The sequence below is a fragment of the Halyomorpha halys genome, unplaced genomic scaffold, assembly GCF_000696795.3.
Source record: "Halyomorpha halys isolate HHAL.00 unplaced genomic scaffold, Hhal_1.1 Scaffold595.1, whole genome shotgun sequence".
NCBI classification, from domain to species: domain Eukaryota; kingdom Metazoa; phylum Arthropoda; class Insecta; order Hemiptera; family Pentatomidae; genus Halyomorpha; species Halyomorpha halys.
This window is the reverse complement of record NW_027112496.1, coordinates 440,333-466,813: the sequence shown is the minus strand read 5'-3', so window position 1 is coordinate 466,813 and position 26,481 is coordinate 440,333. Positions and strand designations below refer to the sequence as shown.

The following is a 26,481-nucleotide window of genomic DNA, read 5'->3' as shown; positions in this document are numbered from 1 at the left end:
GTTAAAGCTTTCAGAAGCTAACTCAATTAGATAGACACTGTTGGCATTGTTGACTGCTGTTATCTCCTACTCTCCTATTACAATGCAAACATTTTCCTGCCAGAATTTACTATCATTGCCCCCCACCACTTCCGTTTTATCTTACTCCCATATAACTTTTTTTTATTCTTTAACATCGGTAAAGAAGTATCACTAAAATAAAAAAATAAAAAAATGAATTATACCTCAATTTCAAGAATAGTATGCTAAATACTTAAGCTTTTTCCTTTCACTTTAGAGGAAATCAATTTCAGAGTGAAAAATTTGAAAAGTTTCTTTAAAGTTAAAGAGGAAAACAAAATAATACCTCATTGCTCAATTTCATATAGTAATAAATCACAACTTCAGCTCTATGCTAACCCAAAAGGCATTTTCCAATATATGATCCTGGACATTGGTACTGACTGCCAACATGAACTCACATAAATTAAAAGTGAAAACAACAAACGAAACATTGATTTCAGTTCTACTACATTCTTAATTCTGTTATACAACAATCCAGCATGGGATTTTTTTATTTTACAAGCATAATGCACTTATGGATACTAATCATAAACTTAACTTATACAATGAGTTTTATTTTTTAATAATTACATAGAATACAAACCTTTGGAAACTATATTTCTGATTTGTTTTGAAGGGACACTGAGGACAAACAAATGACATTTCACCAGTATGAACTCTTATATGAGATTTAAGCTCCCAAATAGTTCTCGCGTGAAAACCACAAAGTTCACACTCATTTGTTGTTTGCTTCATCAATTCCTCAGGAGTGCCAACTAAAATTATAAAACAAAGCACATAGTTAGGAAGAGTTGAGATGACCGATGGGCAGGAGGGCATGAGCAGTCTAGACCAATTACCTGGCCCAAGGGTTGCCACCTATAAACTCATTAGCACCATTACCAAAAGAAGAGTCATTATAGTAGACAAAAAATAAATAAAACCAACATATTTACATATTTTGTAGTTATCATTTTGAAATATCTCTACAAACCAACATGCTTAGCAACCACAGCTTCTCAAACTATTATTTTAGATAAATTGTATATAAAACTTATTTGCAAAGGAAGTGGATCATTACAGCAGCTAACAATAAAAATTAAATGATTTAAAATTTTTCCAGGTGACCCAAGTTATTTAAACTGATAATGGACAAACTCAAATAAAATCAATTCTTTCCAAGCTTAAACAATAGCTCTTTTTTAATTACTTTTCAGTAAAAATTCGAAATCATCTAAGTCCTTGTCATTCACTAGGTAATACTGTAAAAATGTAATATTCAGTAACTATAAGAAGAAATTAAAAATAAGTACATTAACTTTTCTCTTACACATATTGTTCATTAAACCTTAAAAATTACTGTTTAGTACAATAGTAATCACACCGCAGTAGAGCTAGCAACAATTGTTCCTTCTTTTGAAGGAGGTGATATCAAGAGAAATATGCATTTAAGGCTAGAAATGTCACAAAGTGTTAAGGTGGGAGACGGTAATGCTCCCTTGAAATATAAACACTGTGAAGGAGTTATCAGCAGTTTTTGTAAACTTTTATTTATTATATTTTTGTAAATATAGTAAGGCAATGTGGACTCACCATCGATGTGGACCCCCTCCATCAAAATCTTTAGTAAAAGGCAAAAGATTTATTGGTTTTGAAGGAAGACCAGTAAGGATAAGGATCAATGTTAGGGTGAACGCCATTAACACTACTATAGAGGAATCCCAACTAGGGTGGTTTGGCCATCTTAGAATACTAAACCATCATTTTGCCAGAAAGGCCTATGAGGCTAAGGTAGAGAGGACACGGCCTAGAGGTAGGCCTGGAACCACCTGGGAGTAAAACGTCCAAGAAGCCTTCTGTAGGAGAGAAATAAACTGGGAAGGGAAAGGAAGATTAGTGCTCTATAGAGACAAATGGAGGCAGCTGAATAAGCAGAAACCTCAGACCCCTTTGAGATAACAAGGGTTTTAGATTAGACTATGAAAGTAAGATAAATAATTAACTGTCGATGACTGATATCGCTTTAAAAGTTTACTGAAGGCTAGCTGTTCATATGTTTTCTACCTGTTATGAGCTAACTCTCTGAATGTTGAAAGAATATCTTACGAACTAACTAAGTATTATTTTTTTTTAGTATTTTAAATGATCTACTTCATTTGAAAATGAGTCTATAATTGGATAATCATTGGTAGAAAAACTGAAAAATAATCACTTTCTTTGATGGTTAGATATTTCATAGAGATTTCAAACCTGTTAGTAAGTTAGTAATTTTTAAGTTCACATAAACTTCTAGTTTTTGACAATTGTCAAATTCACATTATTAGCCTCAGAATGGAAAAAAAAAATCATTAAATTAATAGATATATTGAAATTAATTAGTAGAATACAAAAACCATATTTACCTATTATAACAGATGAATCTTTTAAGCCAGTATCCTGATCTATTATTTCTTCCTGTTCATTGTTCTCTTCTACTTCACCATACAAGGTTACTTCTTCAGGAGAAGGTTGATTTCTGAACTCAACTATAGACCATAAATACATTTTTTAGTAATATATTATTAACATCAGCATTAATCTTGTACAATTTACAATATTCTTCGTTATGGATAATTAATTATAATATAATTAAACCATCCCTAAGGTATAATAATGCGAACTAAGAAAACATGGACTCATTTTTTGGAATCTTGGGATAACTCAAATAATTAAATGTTAAAAAATATTTTCAGATATATATTTGATTTTTTTTTTCAGAGTTAACTCCCTCCCCCCCTCCCCATCTTCATGATTACTGCTACATATTTCTTGGGAAAACTTTTTTCAAAAGAAATCAGGGCTGTAATGGGTCCTACTCAGATGATCCTTCTCTAGTGAGGAGTAACTTTGTAATCAGTTTGCATTAAAAGAGGTGACCCAGGCTAAGGAATCACATTCAAAAGACCTCAAAAAAATAATAATAATAATTGAAAAAACTCTAATATTAAAACATTATAAGAAAAAAAAGTTATGATTCAAAAAGGTATTAAAAACGGAATAAGTCAACAAATCATCAAGATCATCTACTCACAAAAATAAAATGCAAAAGTCACTGAAGATTAGTTTAATTTATTCAGATTTTGTAGGCATCTGATTTTGCTTTCGTCTGTTGTGAAAGTGCGTGATATTGATCAATAAATTTTTCCAAGCTTTATTCTAAGCAATTGCTGATATCTTGTTTACAGCAAAAAGTACAATACTGTAGAGGTATGAACAACAGCAAACAAACAAACTATGAAGAGGTAAGAGACTGTTGGTACATAGATAGGAAAACAAATCTATATACGCAACAAGTTTGCAAACCTTGAAGTCCCAAATATCAAAATGGTTTCATGTCAATCAACCTAATTCTACAAAATAATTCAAAAACACTATCCAAAATTATAGTCTCAAAACATTTATTTCATTCACACGTCCAACGTTTCGGCCAATTCGGCCATCTTCAGAGACAATCTTAAATTACTATGAGACATATCATTTAACCATTTAAAAAAACTCCATACAGGCTATTCTGCCCAGGTCAAAACATTTATATCTAATATGTCAATAATACATTAAAAATCACAGTCCAATTATTTCTCTTTTATCACTATTTATACATATATAAGTATAAATAGTGATAAAAGAGAAATAATTGGACTGTGGTTTTTTAATGTATTTTTGACATATTAGATATAAATGTTTTGACCTGGGCAGAATAGCCTGTATGGAGTTTTTTTAAATGGTTAAATGATATGTCTCATAGTAATTTAAGATTGTCCCTGAAGATGGCCGAATTGGCCGAAACGTTGGACGTGTGAATGAAATAAATGTTTTGAGACTATAATTTTGGATAGTGTTTTTGAATTATTTAGTAAACAATTGCCAGTCTCAAGAAAGAAATTTAAAGAATATAAACTAATTCTACAATTTACAATTAGTTCAGCTATTCCCTACACTATCTAACATCCATAACTAACACAAACAAGTAGAACATGGACCCCGTTAGGGAATGCCACTCACTATATGTAATGTCAATTCATGCATTATTCCCTACAGGTGCTACTGACTCATATTCAGCTACTATTTTTATACAACTATCATCAATATCCGTTCCTAAATAATTTGCAGTATCCTCAACTAATAATTTACTTGATTTGGGCTCATGCAAAACAAAATCAAGTTCACATCCTACATCACTTATTCCACAAGTTTTATCTTCCATCTTTATTACAACAGAAGGGCATATAATGATTTAATATGAAACATTGTAAGCCCTAGAGTAGTAAAGAATGTTTTTTATAAAAATGTTAAAATAAACTCATTCATCAGTTTATATGTTTCCAATTTAGTATGTAAAACAGTCATGTTGCTGTAACAGAGACAGTAAATTTAAAGTTCACATCCCTGTCCCAGTTCAACAGTGTAACATCTCAAAAAATGTTTATTTTGAAATATGCATATAAAACTGAGCAATAAGGGTAAGATCTAAACCGTTCAGAACTGTTTTATCTCGAAAATTTTTATTTTTTTTACTTATTTTTTATGTTTTATTATGATTCTGTGTTTTACTGTATAGATCTAACACTTATTGCTAAGATTACATACATATTGCAAAATAATCATTATTAAGATGCTACTGTTGAACTGGTGTAGCAATATTTCAAATGTTGCATTATTGGTACCAACAGTTGAAAGGGTTACACTATAATCATAATTAAAAATCCCTATGTCATTTAGCTTAGTTTGAATTCATTAAAACAAATAACTAATAGTTTAAAAAAAATATCAATATAATAAATATTAACCAGATTCGACAGCTTGCTCATAATATTCATCTCTTTCAGCATCGACTTGTTGTTGAGGTAACCTTGTGACATGGACCACATTCGGAGCACTGGCCCCAGTACCTGCGTTAAAAGAAATGTTGTCAAATGGAACAAGATGAATAAAATGTAAGTAATAGTCATTGTGTTTGATTTTCTATAAAAATTAAATTTAAAGCAAATAAATAATTATTTCATTATAACAGGTAGGCTGAAAAGTTCGTAGGCTGACACATAAATGGCGTTACTATTATTAAATTCATATGATTTTTAGTTAGCCCTAACCTTCATAACATAAATTTGACAGCTGTCGGACTATTAGTTTGTGAGATATAGCATTTTGAGTGAAGCAACTTTTGTTGGTTTGAAAAAAATGGACAAAAAAGAATTTTGTGTTAGTAAAGCATTGCTTTTTGGAAAAAAGAAATACTGTTAAGGCCAAGGTTTGGCTTGATAAACATTATTCGGACTTTGCACCAGGAAAATGAACCCTTGAGAAGTGGTTTGCTAAACATAAACGAGATAAAATGAGCACTGAGGATGATGCAAGCAGTGGACGCCCCAAAGAGACTGTTACCGACAAAAACATAAAAAAAGGCCACAAAATAATTTTGGATAACCGTAAAGTAAAGTTGAGCGAGATAGCTGAGACTCTAAAGATATCAAAAGAACATGTTGGAAAGCTCTATGGAAAGTGGGTAGCAGCGCGAGCTCACAATCTACCAAAAACAATAACGAATTGATGATTCTGAGCAGTAAACCCAGCTGTTCTATCATAATAAACTCCAATTTTTTCATTAATATGTGACAATGGATGAAACATGGCTCCATCATTTCACACTGGAGTCCAATTGACAGTCAGCCGAGTGGACTGCACATGATGAACCAACACCAAAGCGTGAAAAAATGCATCATCCGGCTGGTAAGGTTATGGCATCAGTACTTTGGTATGCGCATAGTATAATATTTATCAACTATTTTGAAAAAGGAAAAACCATTAACAGCGACTATTACATAGCGTTATTGGATTATTTGAAGGACAGTCCCATTTGAAGAAGAAAGTTCTGTTTCATCAAGACAATGCACCATGTCACAAATTAAAAAAACGGCAAAATTTCATGAATTAGGCTTTGAACTGTTTCGACATCCACCGTATTCACCAGATCTGGCCCCCAGCAACTTTTTTCCTGTTCTCAGACCTCATGAGAATGCTCGCTGGAAAGAAATTTAGTGCCAATGAACAGGTAATCACCTAAACTGAGGCCTATTTTGAGGCTAAAGACAAATCATACCATGAAAATGGTATCGAAAAATTGTATGACCACTATAATCATTATATTTCTCTCGAAGGCAACAATATTGAATAATAAAATCAAATTTTATAAAAAAAAAAAAAAAAAAAATTGTTTTCTATTCAGAACTTTTCAGCCCAACAGTACTACTATACTTATAATAACAATATATATAATAATATACTTATTATTTATTAATAATTACTAAAACTAATTATAATTACATTATATAAATTAAAATTAACTACAATAAAAAATAAAATACAATCATAAACAAAAGCAGTAGAAAAAAAAGAAGTCTTAAATGAAAGAAGTTTTACCTTCCTGCAAAAGACGTTTGAACTCTTTCAGTTTTTCAGTTTGAGATTTGTTAAGAAAACTAATATTATTTGTTTTTACACTATCTGGTTCAGAGTTTTCATTTTCTGAAGCTTCAACACCATTAACTAGAGAGCCTACAATAAATAAAATAAATTTAAAAGTAGATAAAAATGAAAAAGATAACTGAAAAAACATTTTAACCTCCAAAACTACCAATTGTCAATTTTGTGCCAATGACTCTCAGGGCTCTCTCAGACCAAGCTAATCAGCCTGTACAGTAAAATCTAATCCATCTAGCTGCAACGAAAATTCAGTTAGCTAGAGGGAATTAGACGTGACTGAACTGGGCTGTTTGTAGCTGATGGAGTTAAGCGACGGCCTTAGGACTGCAGCAGAACCGGTTCAAATCTGGCCTGAGGGGTCAACTTTTATTTCTGTGGTGGTTCAAAGAAATGAATAATTGACCCTCTACCGTGGTGTTAAAATAAGTTGGTTAGCCCTAGATAACCCCTCCGTAGGTCATTAATGAGCAGGAAGAGGGTCATAGAAAAAAAAAAAAAAAGAAATGACTGAACAGGTTGATAGGCATGGTCTGAGAGAATCCTTAGGGATATTGGCAATGGAATTAGTTAGAAAACTAGCACATTGACCTTTTGGCACCCCTTGCCAATTCCTAGCTACCTAGAGGATGCCATCCTATACGTTTTATTCTTAACCATTTTTCCAATTTCCAAAATTGTCAAATATTAAATTCACCACTGAAACCAATTCTCTACCTTTATAATTAAAAAAAAATACATATTAGGATACATAATTATAATATGCAGCATAATAATTTCTATATTTTTATAAAAATGAAACCCTGCCGATAATAGTAATAAAGCAACACTGACCCATGACTATAATCATATTACAATAATTATCCATTGTAGCCCCTAATAATGATATTCTTCCTTCTATAATAGATAGAAAATTATTGATTTGAATCACTTTCGGGTAGGCCCGTGACAGAACCTCATAGTAGCCTGTAAGTAATTTCAATCACTACCCAGTTCAGTTTCCTTTCATTAGCTTCATGTATATACAGCCACAATAATATTTTAATAAATAATAAATTATATATATGATTGAAATCATTAAATATAATTTGAAATGTATATTACCTTCATGTTCATGAATATGAGCTTCAATGTCCTCAGCACTTGATGATTGGTAGGAACAGTAAGAACATAGATAAATTTTTCCTAAAAAAAAAGAAAATCAAAAATTATGTGTATATTGTAGTGATATTTTACATTAATAGTAAAATAAAACTAAAAATATTAAGCGGTACCATAAACAGTAAATGGACATTGGTAAAAAGTAATGTAAGAAAATGTAGAAAAACATACTATGGAGAATAGGATTAATATTAACTAATTTCAATAATAATAGGAAAATATTATTGTTTTAATGTATAGAGAATAATATGTGTGGCTGGGATTTGAATATTATAATTTTAAATTATGAATTATTTGTGATTTGAAAATAATTTTTTTAATATATAACCTCATTATGAATAATAATTAGCATATTGGTAAACATCATTTATTTGATCAATTTTTATGTTATTTAAACATTTTGTAATTTTGGATCATAAACTTAAATATTTTAAATAATACTATTTCAAAGATAAGATTCTCAAGGTCATGAGAACAACAAGCTTCTGTGTGAAACCTAGATATTACGATCAGCATTTCTTTTACAGTATATTATACCAGCTTTCAGAGCTTATAAAACTTATAAGCTTATATTACCACTAGTTTTTGAACTTTAAGTATAAGTAAAAATATCCAATATTAATGGCCGAGGCCTTCAGAAAAGTTATATCATTTAAAATTTTAACTTGAGTAATTTTCACAAGTGTGAATGAACTTGTTTTTATTAAAACAAAAAACAAATAGTAACAGAGGCCATGATAAACTATGAAATAAACCAAATCAATTCTAAGTAAAATTATTTTTGAGTTTAAAAAGAAAATTTACTGAAAAATGAAGTCAACTCAACGAACAAGGAATTATTAAAACAAGTATCAATGACATTTTTATACATTTTAATTTTATCTATCCCAAAATTTAACATTTTCTGGTCTAGGTTAATTTATTTTGGGCCATGTGTAGCTGGAAGAATCAATCAACTGCCTCATGGTGTCGGTTCGAATCAGACCTGGGGAGTCAACATCTTCCATCTATGTGGCGCTCCCACGAAATGAAAACTTGCCCCTCAACCATGGTTAGAATAGGAGCGTTACCTCTACATACCCCCATCCCCATATGTCAGACATGAACAGGAAGGTCATAACAAACAAAAAATTATTTAACTTATATAAACAATTATATTTCTTAAAAACACAATATGTTTCTTTTCTATGTTTGAATAATTTCTTGGAATAAAAAAGCAACAAAGCTAAATATGTTTTAAAAATGAAAAAGTTTCAAAATGTTAATTATTATCAATTTAATTGATGTTATAACTGATAAAGGTTAATAAAATATAAATTTATTTATTTAAAAACTAAATTTACTAATTTATTAACATGATAGGTAATCTACCAACAAATTTTGGACTTCTACAATTCACCCAGTGTCCAAACATTCGTTTTAAAAAAAACCTTTTTTTTTTTTTTTTGAGCTATGAATTTTTCTTTCTGGATATGCAATATACTATATATATGATTAGGAAACAAAAAATAAATAAATAAAAGGACTAATATGTCTGAAAAATCTATCAGGATGACCCAAATATACATCAAGATCTCTTTGAGACCTGGAGGACCTATCTGTAGTTTTAATTTAAGATTGGTTCAAATCAAGATGATTTTTTTATGACTCTTCCTATTAAATAGAGTGCTGCATAGTGCCTGGCAAGTAATCGAAAAGGAAAGAAGCTAACTAATGAGAGGTTTAAGAATAAAACTAAATGTATCCTTTAACCAAGATTCAGCGTTCCATCGATATCCGATTAGATGATAAAGTGAATAAAAAACTGAAATGTTTAAATATTTGAGCTCTATTACTTTGGAAATTTTTCCTGGTAGGTATTGGTATCCAACTGAAAATTTCAAACCAAGGATTTTTCATGAAGCTCTACACATGAAGTTCAATACAATGACTAACCACTGATCTTGATATTTTTGTACTAAATCTTAAAATTTTGAAAACTTTCTATTTTAGAAGAAAACAAATTAAATGAAGTTCACATACCACAATCTTTATAAACTTCATATTCACCATCTGCTTGAGTAGTAATAACATGCTCCTCACCAACTACTTCCATAGTTGACTCAGGGAGTTCATTAGTAACCTCTTCTATTTCTTTATTCAAAATATAACTGCTTTAGTAAAATTATTTCAAAATATAATAACAGAAATAAAACAAAGAGAGTTTTTACTGTTCTAAATTCATTGTAATGTTAAATTACATATAATCCAGAAAAATAAAACAAAAAATCTTAGTAAAACATAATTAAAATGACAGGTGAGAAAAATCCCCAAAAATGTGCTTTCATAAAAATTTATCTGAAAATGCCATCAAAATGTCATATTTTCTTTAACTGTTAGTAATCTCAGATTTCCTCATCAGAAATACTATTTCAAAACAAATGACTTGGAGTACAAACCCTTTTTACAACAAATAATTATCACTAAATAAACAATACTTTTTATCTCAAAATACTAGAAATAAAAATTTATTCTTGGGAAAACTGCATAATAGAAGATCAACTTATTCAGATAACTATTTATTCTGTTTTGACAAGTGTGATAATGCTTGATCCAGCCATTGACAAAATTTTTAAATTTAGTTTTTTTTCTTTTAACTTTAAATACAATCTCTCATGTGTCGACATTTTCTGAATTATTTAACTTTGAAACACAATAAATATTTTTATTTTAGATAATCTTAGATTTAAAAAGAAAAGGCAGAATAAAGACTTAAATACCTCCACTAGGACTATATTCAGCCTGAACATAGCCTTCTTCAGATTCATAAATCTCAACATCTTCATTGCCAACACTGGTAGTATCAATTATTTGGACATTCTCATGGATACCATTTTCTCTCAGTGTCTGTGAACTATCTACAATTTCATTTGACTCGACATCCAAAACAGAAACTAGGGGGGAAAAAACATGATTAATAGAAATAATGAAGTTTAAAATAAATATCTTTGTAGAATAAGATAAAAACAAAACAAAAAAAAAAAACCTACTTTGAGAAGTAACATGCTGTGTTTCATTACTATTTTGAACATCTTTATCCCATTTGTTTTCTTCTGAAAGAAATATTTAACATAAAATTATGACAAGAAAAATATTCTCACTATTTTAACTAAAAGTAGTCTTAAATTTAATTTATAAACAGAAACATGTATTTAAAGACATATACACCAGTTCTATAGCTTATACATAAACACTTAATAATAAACTATTAGATTTTAGTGACAAAAAAGGCATAAATCTCCATGTTCAAAGACAAATGAACAAATACCATGTTAAAAAAAAAATAATCCTACTTATACTGTTATGTAAAAAGACCCTAGGATTAGCAAAGAGTTTTTAGAGAAATATATATTAAACAGGAATTAATTTAGTCTATGGATTTACAATTGTATCACTCTTTACTAATCGACAGTTCCAGTCATATATGGACAACTTCGATAAAGTTGGTCCTGAAAAATGTTATAAGTGACCTCTTTCTGTGTAAATTTTGATGAAATTGATGATGCTTGGAGCTCACCCGTGTGCGTCTGAATATGTCTCTTGAGGTTAGATCTCTGAGCCGATCTGTAGTCACAGTGGTGACATTGATAAGGCGCTTCTTGGGTATGTCTTCTTAAGTGAACCTAAAACAGATAAAATGCTAAATTAAAACAAATTAATTTATTATAAATTCAAAGATTCTAAAAAGACTGCATCCATGAATGATCACTGTAGTCATTGATAAATAAATTCAAGTAAAGAATAATAAATCAGGTTAATAAATATAAGAAACTGAGTCATTAGAAAAGGAGAAGAGAGTACTTCAATTCCCTGAACTGACAAAACTCCAAAAAAATGTAGTGGTAGTTTTTTACCAAAATTATGAAGCAAGAGGGTCTTCATCAAATTTATTAAATGGCAGACTCGTTTTCGGCCTAATCGAGATTTGCATATTAATTTTATTTTCAAAGCTTATACTCTCAAGAATAGAGGGTAAAAACAACACAAAGTTAAGTAACGGCTATTGCATGCAAAACTGAGCTTCTAAACAAGGAATATTCAATAGGAACTAGGCAACCATGTTTCAAGAAATAATAAATGATTTCCACAATCTAAACAAAGAAGATTCTAAAAAATATGGGGATGATTTCTTAAAAAAGCCCTTTCACAACTGAAGTTTAAATAAGGTAAGGCAACTAATTCACAACAGGCCAATTTTATAACACAACATGATATAAATAAAAAAAAATACATAAATAATAAAATATGAAGGAAGATATGCTGGTCGAGCACGTTAGGGCGAATCCCTAGTTCAGAATGTTGTATGTCCGACTCCCACTAGAATCAGTCAATATTTATTTTGTGGTGTTTCCAAGAAATGCATCTTAACAATCCCAATTCCAGGGTACATGACTTCAATGGAAGACTAGAGAAAAAATATTAAAATGATTCTCAATGTAGAGCCACAACAACCAGAGAAAGCATGTAATAAAATGGATATGGTACACAAAATAAGTTATTGTAAAATAAATGCTAGAAAAAACCAATTAAAATAGTCATAAGCACATAAAGTTCACTGGATTTAAGCAAAGGTACATGTTTTAATAACACAGCCTTTTTAAAAAGACAACAAGATTTATAACAACATTTAGAGTAACATACAATTGAAAAGGAACAAGATTTATAATCTAACATCCTGACAAATAATAAACATATACACTTACTAACAGGGCCACTGTGGGCTAAGTCTGGCCACAGGGAAAAATAATACTGCAGGCCCTCTCTTACTCAGAATTTTATTATATTAATATATGTTATGAATTATGATGAAAACAAAACTTACAACAATATTATAATAACTACAGTTAATTTTTTCACATAAAATACAACACTCTTATTTTTTACAAAATCACTTAATCATGATAATATAATTTAATAATAATTTATTTGAGTATAGTTTTTATAATAATTCTATTGGAGCTTGAACTTTTATTTATTTACAACACTAGTTCCCAATAACTCTTCTTGCCTTCTTATCTCCCAAAGTTTGAAAAATCAAATTAAAATTCAATATTCATGCTAACCTTGATTCAATAAAAATCCATACACAACATTCATATTCATAAATTAAGCAATACTATCACAATATAATAAAATAAATATTATATTGAAATGATTTTTTTAGTTCCATAAATTTGTTGAACAAACATTTTAACTATCTGCATCATTTTAGTCAACATTTACCACCCTCACCTCCTTGGATGCCTTAGGACCAAAGTACATGAACTAATTCAGAGATCTCTAATAGTCCTTGCAAGAAACAATAATCAATAAATAACATCATAAAATTGTGATATTAGAAAGGACAACCAACCTATCTAGTAGAAGAAACACATTTAATACTCACAATCAGATTAAGATTTGTTTAAGGATGAAAGAATTGAAACTAAAACCTTCCACATCAGATACACAAGCATAATCCTTAATCTTGATAAATTTAATTAATATGAAATGTAAATTAATTAATATCAAGCATACTCCTTGATCCAGATAAATTGATATTAAAATCAAAATTAATTAACAAATTTTAACTTCTTGTAAGCAATATGATGCAATCAATTTAAAGCAGACCATTACAATTTTACAGAGGAAATGAACATAGCTGTCAGTTAGTAGTTAAATAAATGCAATTCCATAAATACACACAGTAGAGAGCCGATTATCTTGGGCCTGGGGTCAACTTTTTCAAAAGATAGAACTTCTCATAAATATTCATAACATATTAGAAGAAAAAATTCACCATAAGAAGATTCTTAGTCAGTCATATCATTCTAAAAGACTCTCAAAAGAAAAAAAATGTTATATGTATTCTACAATGTAACGGTTAAGAAGAGATGTCTCTTTAATCATGTACTGATTTTTTTTTTTTAATAATGTAAAAATTGAATTGTTAATTTTTTCAGACTTACAAGGTATCACAACTAAGTGATAATATACTATAAGACCCTTCATAAAAAAATATGCTATGATCAATTTATTGCATATATATAATAAAACATTCAATTTAACGTTAAAAAAAAATTAACTTTAAACTTAGTTCAAATCAATTAGAAATTTTACTGGAGGCAATTCATAAGATTTCTATGTCCCAAATAAATGTAGTTCATGTTTAACTATGGTAGAATTTGAGGAAATAAGTTCAGAAATATTATAAGTAGATTCAAATGAAAAATGGAACTGGCTGTAATAATCAAGATGGCTTTGAAGTTTTGGCTGCCAAAACAGATACAGAACAGAGTGATAATTGACCCTCTACTGTACAAACATCTAAATAACCTTACCTTAAAATGGTCTGAGTTAAGGGAAATATAACCACAAAAGTGACAACAATACATAGATCTCCCACTGTGTGTTTTTACATGTCTTTTAAATTCAACAGATGAGTTAGTAAAATAATCACATGAATCACAATTAAACTTCTCATCCTGTTCTGGGTGATTTTCTATGTGCTTTTTCAGCACATAAGCATAAGCAGTGGAATAACTGCAAAGATGGCATGAAAATGGACGTTCACCTAAAACAGAAAATCAAAAATAAAGAAAACATTGAGAATGTTATTAAATTTTAATTTGATAATAAATTTTCAATTATAAATTTTTATCTACCTGTATGCTTTCGCATGTGTCTTTTCAGATTTGACCTTTGAGCTGACTTATAATCACAATGTTTACAACTGTACGGAGCTTCTCCAGTATGTGCAGCTCTAATATGGGCCAATAAGTGTGCAGAGTTAGGAGTTCTGTAATTACAATGTGCACAGACACGCAGTTTATCAGCCTTGCTAACCCGATGATCTATAAAAATTTCACAGATTAAAAAAAACATAAATAGATTTTTCAAATTAAAATTATTAGAAAACATAACAAATTTAAATATTTAATAACAAATCTCTACTAAATTTGCAAATTAAAAAAAAATTCAATATTTCTTTTTTGTTTTGTATTATGTTAGCTCATAAGTCATATGCACATATATGATTTTAATGACACAATTTTAATAAAATTGATGCTCCTCAATCTCCTTTTATAATTTTTAAAGATAGTTAGTTTCTCTATTAGGATAAGAAAATGTATTTAAATACCCCCAAAAAAATATTGGGAGAGTAACCCATTGCCATTAATTTTAATAAGAATGTAGTTAACTATTTATTAACAAATTAATTCACAAATATTCAGAACAAATCAGTGCAATTTAAAAATTAAGAGACTATACTTACGGCGATGTTTTTTTAAATGTCTAGTAAGATTTGATTTTTGAACTGTTTTGTACTGACACACACCACAATGATACGGAGTTTCTCCTGTGTGCTGCCTTATATGCACCTAAATCAGAAAAAATATATATAAAATAAACATAATTCATTTTGGATTAATTATACTATATTTAAGTTTAGAATGCAAGCTGATTTAACAATTCATAACCTTAATTTGATTTTTTTTCTGAATTGAATCTGTAAATAATTAAGAAGTATTGAGAATAAACAAGTTCTTATATTTAAAAAAATGTACAAAGTGATCTCAAAGCCAGCAGTCTAATAACTCTTTGCAATCATTTATTTAGTATTTTTTCTACTATTTAAGTATGAATATAGAACGATAATAGTAAATGGAGCAAAGAAAAAAAGTTTACACGTGTCATTTTGGGGGTCAGATAACCATTATCTAAAGTAATAATTTATTGCAGCAGTTTGAAAAACATGGGTCTGAGAACAACTAAATTCTGGGTTACAATATTAATAATAATCATATTAATATTAATGTATTTTTATAGCTTATATGAACCTAAGCAAGAAAAAACATTAACCAAGTCTAACATAGCCTTGAGGGAACTTCAAAATCACTATGTCTGGTAATGTCCTGAGATCATTCAAGCTGTCATACAACTTGGACACCAAGTCAGTAGGTTCAAACCATCTCTGCCTCCATTGCTCTTCAATAAAAATGAATGCAAGAATGCGTTCTGTGGTTTGTTCGCCTCTTTCACGTTCAAAAAAAGGGGTCAGACCAAATTTTAATTTTTTGTGGGAATGAGCATTAAACTAATTAGGACCAGTTCTGGGGGAGAAAATAAAAACATGCTCTTTTCTCCTTAGTGTGAGAAATAAGAAGAGAGCAGCTGAGACCAGTGGAGATCTATAATCTCAACTCAGCTCATAATAATTAGCAAAAAATTATCATTGTTGAATTTAGTTAAAGTAATTATAGCTAAAAAATAATACAGCTAGCTAAATTTTAGTCCCAACCACAATAGATTTTATTCATAAGAATGTCAACATAAAGTATCAATTGATTAATATCTGCAGGTAGATGGTCCGAGTAGGTACAAGGGTACTCAAAACAATTGAAAAAATTATTTATAGAACTTTGATGTTTCACACCATGTTGCAGGATTTCAGGGGCATCAGAGCTGAGACAGTTCGGCTTCACAATACAACTTCTGTTTACAATAAAACTGCATCATCACAGCCGTGACTGCTACCTAGACCATCTTCCTTCAATACTATTTACGGTTTAATTGTATATTGATTTGTATAAATCAACTATATCTTGTAAGTATAACGTATAATTCCATTATATCTTGTATATTGATTTTTATAATTCGATTATATCTTGTATATTGATTTGTATAATTCAATTATATCTTGTATATTGATTTGTTTAATTCAATTATATCTTTCAATGCAATCAACATTGCAACTAAGCTTTGAAAAGAATCCTAATCAAGAGAAATGTTAGGTTTTTTTATTCATTTAAAAGAACAAGAAATTATATTTAAAATTTTGAATAATTTAAATTCTTTATTTTTATAAGATTAATAAATACAAGTCATTTATAAAATAAATAAGCTTTATAATTACAGTAAGATGAGCAAGACTTGAAGAGAAATAATCACAAAATGGACATGGCCTCAATGGCCGTGAACGCTGGTGCAATTTCAAATGTCGCTTGTAGACTTTTTCTTTAGTGCAAGTGAATGAACACATCTCACACTCAAAATTATCTTTTCCTAAAAATAAAACAAATAAAAATGAGATTAGAAGGGGAATCAAATTAAGGGCTTGAGGCAAGGATATGACAAGCCACATTATGAAAATTGTTCAATAGAGCAGTTTAAAAAAATTCTACAATTCTTATTTAATGGTTTAAATAACTCATATTCCATAATCATGTAAGTAAACATGTTGAAATTCTATTATTATGTTCTTACAAACAAATACAATAAATAGCTTTAGAAAGAAACAAAGGAGCATAGTGCATTCTACATCCTACATCCTATAGTGTCACATTCTAGTCTCAATCCCAAGTCATTTAAAATAAACTTAACAGGTATTTATATATATATAAATATTGAAATTTATTATTCAATTTAAATATTGAAATTAACAGCTGGAGGAAAATAATTTAGCACAAGCAAAGGATACTATCTCGTAATGACTTTTTGTTTTACTCAATTTAATTTGTTTAATAGGTATAATAACCATTATATCAAACAGTAATTAATTTTTTCTAATTAATGAGGGGAATAACAATTAAAGAAGAAAAGAAGAAAAATTACTGTTATGATATCATTGGAAGATTTCAAAAAACTAACCTTAAGTCACTCAAATACCAGTAAGTAACTAATAAGTCAGTTTCACCAATTCATTCATTGGCAAGAGAAGAACGTTTTTTTGGAATCATCCAGTAATATCATTAAAACGCTCCATTTTTCTTTTTTTATTTATTGCAAAGTGATATATTGCCATTATAACCAGGATTTCTAAGTTCTTGCAGATTTTTTTCAGAAAAATATTTTGATTCTGCCGATTCAGACATTTGATGTATTTCTCAAACTTTGTTGTTCAAGATTCATTTCAATTTCTAATTAGCTTTATTTCTCAGTAGTTTTAACTCAGAAAGAATTGAAGTTTCTCAATTTCTTCCTTGTTTCAAACAACATCCATAAAAAAAAAAGGAATAAAAATGAAACTTTTTTTCATGAAAGCCTTCTCATAAAGATTTAAAAAAAAAAAAAAATAAACAGTGGGAAACACATAATACTAATGTGAGTTTATTGTTTCTTGAAGTGATCTTGATTTCACCACAAGATTTAACATATTTCAAGTATGCAAAATCAAAAAATCAAAAATTGGATAGAATGATTTTCAATATTGTGTATTCATACAGCTTGTAAGAAAATAGTTTGGTTTTGTACATAAAAATTTAATCTTTGATAGTCTACGTTACTACATAACGATTGGAAGCTTCTATAAATCTACACTGGTTATTGCTTGAAGCCAAAGAGTTAACAATAATTACCATAACATAATAAAATATAAATAAACCAAGACTAACCTTCAAGATGCTGCCTTAAGTGCCTCTTTAAATTTGACTTCTGTTTAGAGCGATATGGGCAATATTCACAAGCGAATGGCGCTTCCCCTGTGTGCTGTCTCATGTGAACTTTGAAATGACCCACATTGTATGTACGGTAATCACAATATGGACAGAGATTGAGCCTCTCATCTGACCATCAAAAATACCAAAATATTTAAAAAAGAATATCGAGAATCTAATTATTATCAAATTACAAAAAAACATTAATTTAGAAAATGTTTATACATATCATATTTAATTAGCTAAAAATCATTCAAATCCTAAATAAAACGATACAAATTTAAAAGAAACAGTAAAATTGACAAAGAAGAAAACAATAAAAAAGAAACGGAACAAAGATTTTAGTACGTAGTCACTGAATAATTGTTTGGTGAATAGCAAGGTAGGTGAATCAGTTAATAACGTATGGCACAATGTTCTCTAAATAAGAAACAGCTAGATAACATAAAAATCAATCAAAGCTCTGGAAAAAAGAAATAATATAATGTGAACCGCTAAGACCCAGGAGTGGTAATGGGTTCAGTACTTTGAAAGGAAGGACTGCTCATAGAACAAGGGTTATACAAGGAGGTGATTTTTTCAAGATCACACTCAACCACCAGATTTTTCTCCCATTAAGGTTACCCACTCACTTTATGAGGCTGGGTGGACCCCAGGAGGGTTCCAGAATCCATAATATCGACTCAGGGCTACAGTGTTACAGAAAATAATTATCTGTCACAAACAGATTCGAATCTGATTCTAGGAGTTGGTAGTACCATACCACTGTGCCACCATGCCCCCATGGAAAAAAGAAAATATTCCCTAAATACTTACACTATTTCATTAATCATTTTCAATGAAAATGAATTTTCAAAAATTTTTAAATAACAAATGGATCTAACCTAATTCACTTCTAAACACCCATATACTCTCAGTAGAAGATCGATCTTCACGGTATTCTATAGTTTGTTTAACCCTGCTCATTTAATATACTCGTCTGAAACTTTATTAAGCTATTAGTACAAATGAAAAATGCCATTTTTTTTTTTTTTTTTTTTGCTAAAGTAGTCATTATTACTTAAAGCCTTTTGATCAAACACCAGTGCTTTCATATATGTTAATTTTTAATGAAAATTATGATAAAAAAAGATAATTTATACAATTTTTTTCGATTAAAAGGTTTATCTTTTTATTTTATATAAGTTTTAGTGAAAAAGTCCTCCTTAGAATTTCTTATTACATTAAAAAAAAAAGTTTAAGAGCTAAAAAAATTGAACACAAGCTAACTCTATATTTCCAAACAGCAAACCAGAAAGAAAAAATTTGAAAGAGGGAAATAGATGATGTCATTAAACATATTCTATAAATGAAGACTACTGAAGCTAAACATGGCAGTAGTTTAGTCCTCTGAAGCCAGTTATAATGTCCTAATGCATGAAATAATCACATTTGTAACACATAATACTGTTCACTGAATGGAAAAAGGTTAGAAGATTCTATATAAACTAGCAACTCTATACCCTTCAAGCACTAACAATAATAAACTTCTTTAGAGATATTTGGGGATTGGTTTCTTGGAGAAAAATAGTATTTGAGGGAGATGATCATCACCCTCCACAATAAATGATCAGAACCATAAGCACCCCTTAGATGATAAAATATATATCAAATGAAAATGAAATTTAAAAAAATAAAGAAACAGGAAGTTATTTAAACAAATTACTGAATAAACACAATATACCTATGAAGTTGACACTTTCCAGCATTTCATGTTCTGTATTACAGTTCAACTCTTTTCCTGTTGAAAAATTCATCAGACATTAATAAATTTTGGAATAGAAAACCATTATATAATCTAATAATAACAATTTGCAATAATTATCAATTGAAATGTTCTGTGTAACAGTTCTACTCTTCATTCATCAGATATTAATAGAAAGCTGTTACATACTCTAATGATAACAATTTAAAATTGTTGACAATGGTCTTCCTCGAATCATTATTACCATTATATTTTAAAAAGTTTTATATAGTGCTGAAATATTAACATCACAAAACAGCAATCAAAGTATTAATTTAAAAGATTTTAATATATCAACCCAACTTAACCACCTCATGATGTACCAACCTTGTAAAAATTAATTCCTGGTGGACATTGGTTTTAAAATCCAGACCACCATTTTCTTAGTTGTACTCACAATAAGCTAATATCAAGACATTGAATAGAATCCATTCCAAACATAACCTTTAATTAAAAATTGTTACGAATTTGTAGTACCTACTTTCTTTGGATACAACTTCAAATTATATTCCAAACGTTTAATTCCTCTTTAAGCCTATTTAACTTTGATTATTAAAGATCAGGAACCAAAACAGTTATTCACCTTTTATTTTAATGGATTCACCAAAACTTTTTTTTTTCCAAAAATAAACGTTTTCTTTAAACATTTATTTAAAAGTTTGTCTATAATTTTTTAAGCTTGGCTTTAATTTTAGTAGGATGTATTAAAAAAGTTAATATATTTTTTATGATTTCCACTACAATGTAAATGAATAAATAACTGAAATATATTGAGGATTAACAGCTTGCTTTGTAGTAGATATTTGTTTATGGGCTATGTTTCATTTAGTAAAAACTATTTCAGTTCAGTAATACTACTAATAACAGGCATACAATGTTTAGGTCCGATATAATACATTTATTTCTGAAGTTCTGTACTATTCAGTTTTTTATTCTTTCTTCTTACACGAGTTATTGAAAAAAAACCGGTTTCCAAACAGTTTTGGGTTCTGTTATTATAAAGTAACACAAAAAAGTGAATGTCAAGAAACAAAAATGTACTGGAATATTGGGAATAAAGAAAACATACCAAATCCTATCTTTATCTTTAAACACTGGCATATGTTATTTAGAGCTCACTAACCGCTCAGATCAGTGCTAAAAGTATATTTTCAGCTCTAGAATATGTTTTGACTAATTGTTGACACAATTATAGACCTGTCACTAACTATTATACAGAAAAAATATTAATAAAATTAAACTCAAGTGTTAAAGAAAAACAATATTAAAATATATGTTAAAGTGTTTCATTGTTTATTGGTTGAAATAAATGTTTACAGATAACTTACTTTTTTATTAAACTTTTTCTCATACTGTACAAAAATAACCTATATTTCAAAATTTGAAAAATAAAAGTTAGATAAGAAAAAAGAAAAGCAATCTATGGTGTCGAAGAAAATATAAGAAGACCTAATCAAATAATTTAAGCTTAAAAAATATTCTTATATCACTCAAAATCAGTTAATAATGATTCTTAAAAAGATACTAAAATTAAAAAAAACAATTCCAGGATTGAATTTAAATTATTTAATTGTCTTTATTTTTCTAAATCTTACTTATACTTTTCTCTACTCCAAACTGTCAGACAAAAAATTCTATTACTTTAATCATTCTCTAATGGTTATATAAATAATGTGTTAGGGTAATTCCTTAACACATTAACTTCGTACTACTAATTTCTAATTTGCATTCTCTTCTAGGAAGCTAACTATAAGTTATCTTGTGTTTGTTTTTTAACTTAGGCACATTTTTACAGCTTTGCTAATGAAATTTGTATATATATTGTTAAATATGGTAAGTTAAAAAAAAAAACTATCAAATAATTCATAGTTGGCTTTCAAGGCAAGAATACAAACAAGTTATCTCATAGTCAGCATTCAATGAGTTACTAAATAATATTAAAATATAACCTTGCTCTAGAATATAACCCAGAGAAAATCATACCCTGTTATCAACACAAAGCCCAACATTTGGATTAAAAATAAAGTTCCCAATAAATGGAATACAAAGTTGGAATTGTAGGTAATTTATATTAATTTAAATACTTCAAATCTCTAAATATCTATAAGGAATAATAATTTAGTTTCATATGGTATAGAAAAATTTAAATAAAAGGTATCATGCATGCTTCACTCACCTGAATATATGTTTAACCTTGTTTTGCAGCTCATTAAGAATGAAACAACAATTACTTAAATCTTAAAAAAGCAAATATGCGTCATTGCTTTAGATTTAATGTAAATTAAACATATATTTGTTCAAATAAAATAATTACAACGCAATAACTTAAACTTTTAATAAACTCACAACCACAGTTGCACTAATCCAAACAAAATTTCTGTAGTTATTAGAATTTATAAGAAAACCTATAACTGCAAACTATTTTTATCCAGATTATCATGAGTAAGTATTTCATTTTGGAGATTGGAAATAGTCCAGTTTATTCGAACCATTAATGATTTAACACCAAAGAGATGTATCAAAAATACATTCCTTTGAACATGGAGATTTTAATAGCCTTGAGAATCTAGTTATTAACTAACACATTGATATTTAAAACAGTACAATCAATAAAATAAAATGAAAAAATAATTTAAAATAGTAGTAATATTATTAATAAAGAAAACATTATATTAAAATAGGAATTCTAAAACAAACATAGTAACTAAAGTGATACTTATTAATGAAATGTATTCAAAGGCAAATCATCTCACCAGAACTTAAACCCACATCAATGATTATTTCTTCTGGAACCACTGAACCTAAAGAAATCAGATTTTTATTTAACTTAAGTCAATATAGCTTAATCACCATTAGAAAACCAATAATTAGTAAACTTAAAAAGTAAGAATTGGTTGAATAACAACATAAGTTAAAGTTTTCAACACATAATCGATTAAGTTTACGGCCATGCTTTAATGTAAAAAAATAAAGGCAAAAAACTGAACCATTTAAAATAGTTGTTCCATAGTAAAGTCAAATAATTTTGGATTGGAATTTATCATTTAAATTTAATCAAGAATAGTTTTATTTTTTTAATTTATTTGTTTTTAAAATCAATATTAATTTACTATAAATAAAATAATTCAATAAGCAATGATGTTATTGATGAACACAAACTGGAAGAATTATCGCTGAAACCTTAAATGAAAATAAAGAAAAATTGCTGAACATCAAACTGGGAAAATACTTAAGTTTTAACAAAACGAACGCTGAAACACATAAAAAAAGAAAGTACATTATGCCACATCTATGACAATGAAAGATAATTCCAAAACATTGGAATGCACTTGTTCTTTTATTTATAGCAATCACTAGTGACTATCATGAACAATGACAAAAAAAACTTATCAGAAATTGGCCACATTTGAACAAAAGATATTTTGACCAGTGTCAATTGGTGAAGAGTGAAGATGAAGAACAAATGAAGAGGTTTACAACTTCTTTAGCGCGCCTGATGTTGTTAAGTCTTATCAAATGATATCGTCTGAGATGGGCTGGACATGTGGCCAGGATGGAGGAACAGGAAACTCCAATAAGATTACTGACTGAGATAGTCCATGGCCGGAGAAGAGTTGGCTGCCCCTGACTTCGATGGATTGACTGTGTGGCAGCAGCCTAGGACAGAAACCTCTGGAGGTTGCTGGTTGAGGAGGCCTGGACGTGTCAACATGTTGTAGCACCAAACTAATAATAAGAACTAGTGACTATACTTCTGAAGCTAAATTTAAAGAATATTAGAATGGAGAATATGAAAAAAAGGCCTAACATTCAGAAAAGAGCAATAATACTCACAGATGCTTCATTTTATTTATAACAGAGGTCACAGAAAAACTAATGCAAAAAAAAGGAAATGTTAGTATGTAATGTTGATCTTGCAAAGGTCATCAAAGAACAACGGAAGAGAGGTATCTAACATGCCTGAAGAGAGAAAGAAACTGATCCAACAAGTAGAACCTAGAATACTCTTCCTCGGAAGCGCAATAAGGAAATGATTCCTCCAAGGACCCACAAGCCTGAGACTAACTAGGAAGATAAAGTGAGATAACAGATAACAGCTTTAAATGTTATCTTTAATAATCACTAAATATTATTAAAACATTATATTCTTTATTCCTTGCAAAGTAAAAACCATAAACTTAATGATTAAACTTAAAAAAATAAATACAAGTTAATTAGAAAAACATAACTTTTTTAGTTAGAATTTTAAAAAAATTAGATGGATAACATGCAAAATTTACAAACAGATATTTACTCGCTACAGTTTCATCTACTGGTGCTTCTTCTACTATTTCATATGTTTGATATTCTGTTTCAGGAAGAACCTCCTGAAAAAAGAAATATATAATTACACTGAACACAATTAATTGAAGGTTATTTTACGTCAAATAAGTAGGATTTTAAGTTACAGATTAATAATTTTATGAAACAATTTTTTATTTTACTAAACTACTTAATTATTATATTAGGAGATGGTTGGGGGTGCGGTCAGTGAAGAACGAAAATAAGTAAAAACTTATTTATTAGTGCTAACGTTTCGGCCAGAATTTTAGGACCTCAACAAGGTTAAGAATAAAAAACAAGATAACAACCATAATGAATAAAAGGAATTGCAGAATAATTAGAAAATAACTGACAATATAGATACATAAATAATATTGAAAGAAAACGCATAGTATAAGTATTATAAGAAGATAAAGGCTATATGAGAATAAGTAATATTAAAATTAAGGAAGAGGAAATAACAAGAAAGTAATATACATATGAAAATCTAGCAAATAAATAAATGTATAAAATCAAAATTGTTTAAAATTAAAGTCATGAAAAAAGTGGGAAAGAAAACATACATTTAATTAATTGAATATGTAAGAAAAATAATAGGATTTTAATAATACTTACTCTCATATAGCCTATATCTTCTAATACTACTTAAACAATACATTTCCAATCAACACTATGTATTTTGACACTATATTGTCTTTTACTTTCTAATTATTCAGTAATTCCTTTGATTTACTATGGTTCTTACCTTGTTTTTTGTTCTTAGCCCTGATAAAGCCTGAAATTCTGGCCGAAACATTGGCACTAAGAAACAAGTTTTAACTTATTTGTGTTCTTCACTGATCACACCCCCAAACATCTTCTCCTCTTATACATATTTATATCCACATTCAATTATAAACTCATTATTACTTAAATAATTGATCAAACAATGTATATAAACATATTCTTATATAGAAAGTCACAAAGCAGCTTTGATTAGCTTATATTAAAGTTATTTTAAGCAATTAAAGTAACCAATAATGGTTAAAAGGTTTAAAATAGCCTGTTTTCCAACCATGCATTATCATATAAAAGATATTTAGCTATTGCTTTATTTTTTTAACAAAAATATTCCACACACAATATGCACTTAAAATGTTGTGGATTTTATTTAAGTCTTTTATGACATAAATTAATAATTATTGATAGAAAAGTAATTGATGAACAGAAAATTAAATTGTTTCCACGAATAAAATTATATGTTTAAAAGAGAATGAGAAAATATGACACGGTAAAGATAAATAGGAACTTATTAATTCAAAAAAATCAAATTATAAAAATTATCAACTGCAATAGCCAAAAGAGCAATTCATACAGTTTCTGATTAACACATTAACCAATTCAAAGCTTAATTTAGTAAGTATTTAATTTTTACATATTCTGATATAGATTTATTATCCAATTACTTCAGTGCGATGCATAGAGTTATGTAAACCCACTAATTGAGATAAAACAAAAAAAAAATTAATAAAAGACAATACAGCAAGATGATAATTAATTTTGTAAAGAAAACAATGATCAGTAAAATATAATACCTGAGTGGTGATTTCAACTGATTTTTCAACATTTGAAATAAATCTTACAGATTTAATTTCATCCCATTTAACTGTTGGTAATACTAACACGCCTTCTCTAACAGCTTCTTTAATAGTTCTAACCATAGCATCTTTGTCTGTAAACACATAGATAAAAAAAGTTAAAATTAAGTTAAAGGTATTAAATAAAAAGAAAAAATACATAAAATATGAACAAAATTTATAAACTGTAACAAGATAAACATTGAAAAGGAAACAAACATAAGTAAGGAAGTTTTGGAGCATATTTTTAGTACGATTTTTTTATATTCATCTAAAATGGTCGTTTTAAGAAAATATAAAATTAATTCTTCAACACCACTACATACACTATAGAAGTAAATTTATATCATGATAATGTTAGGTTGGCACTTATTTTGGATGTCAAGGAACTTAAGTAAACAGCAGTAAAAATACAGATGATTCATGGTTACATCACGAGAAAAGTCAATTCTAAAACTCGCATGAATAAAACATGTGAGGCCAAGATTTATTTAGGAAGTTACTCCTAGCCTCAATGGAAATTCTGAGAGGACAAGTGAGAGCATTGCAATGGAGAGACAATTATTTCATTTTCTTTTAAGATTCA

General features: G+C 28.6%; 1 protein-coding gene and 1 non-coding gene across 3 annotated transcripts in view; both read right to left on the bottom strand.

Moving 5' to 3' along the window:
- LOC106684622 (zinc finger protein 26) overlaps nt 1–25,986 on the bottom strand; it is a 32,487-nt gene extending 6,501 nt beyond the window's left edge. The window contains exons 1-18 of one of the 2 annotated variants that reach the window (XM_014426809.3): nt 25,854–25,986; nt 24,251–24,323; nt 22,710–22,757; nt 19,897–19,953; nt 18,132–18,302; nt 16,655–16,803; nt 15,014–15,119; nt 14,403–14,591; nt 14,079–14,311; nt 11,276–11,381; nt 10,749–10,811; nt 10,479–10,652; nt 9,742–9,852; nt 7,663–7,743; nt 6,499–6,633; nt 4,869–4,970; nt 2,445–2,567; nt 647–818 (exon numbers count right to left, since the gene is read on the bottom strand). In XM_014426809.3, coding sequence (XP_014282295.2) covers nt 647–818; nt 2,445–2,567; nt 4,869–4,970; nt 6,499–6,633; nt 7,663–7,743; nt 9,742–9,852; nt 10,479–10,652; nt 10,749–10,811; nt 11,276–11,381; nt 14,079–14,311; nt 14,403–14,591; nt 15,014–15,119; nt 16,655–16,803; nt 18,132–18,302; nt 19,897–19,953; nt 22,710–22,757; nt 24,251–24,323; nt 25,854–25,979 — 2,219 coding nt within the window. In that variant the 5' untranslated portion in view covers nt 25,980–25,986. Of the gene's footprint in view, nt 1–646; nt 819–2,444; nt 2,568–4,868; nt 4,971–6,498; nt 6,634–7,662; nt 7,744–9,741; nt 9,853–10,478; nt 10,653–10,748; nt 10,812–11,275; nt 11,382–14,078; nt 14,312–14,402; nt 14,592–15,013; nt 15,120–16,654; nt 16,804–18,131; nt 18,303–19,896; nt 19,954–22,132; nt 22,614–22,709; nt 22,758–24,250; nt 24,324–25,853 lie in introns of those variants that run through there. The other variant, XM_014426810.3, reaches the window with a different exon arrangement.
- LOC112211928 (U5 spliceosomal RNA) lies at nt 1,598–1,713 on the bottom strand. Its single transcript, XR_002945768.1, has one exon. It is a non-coding gene; the product is annotated as a U5 spliceosomal RNA (small nuclear RNA).
- Nucleotides 25,987–26,481: the final 495 nt, after the last annotated feature.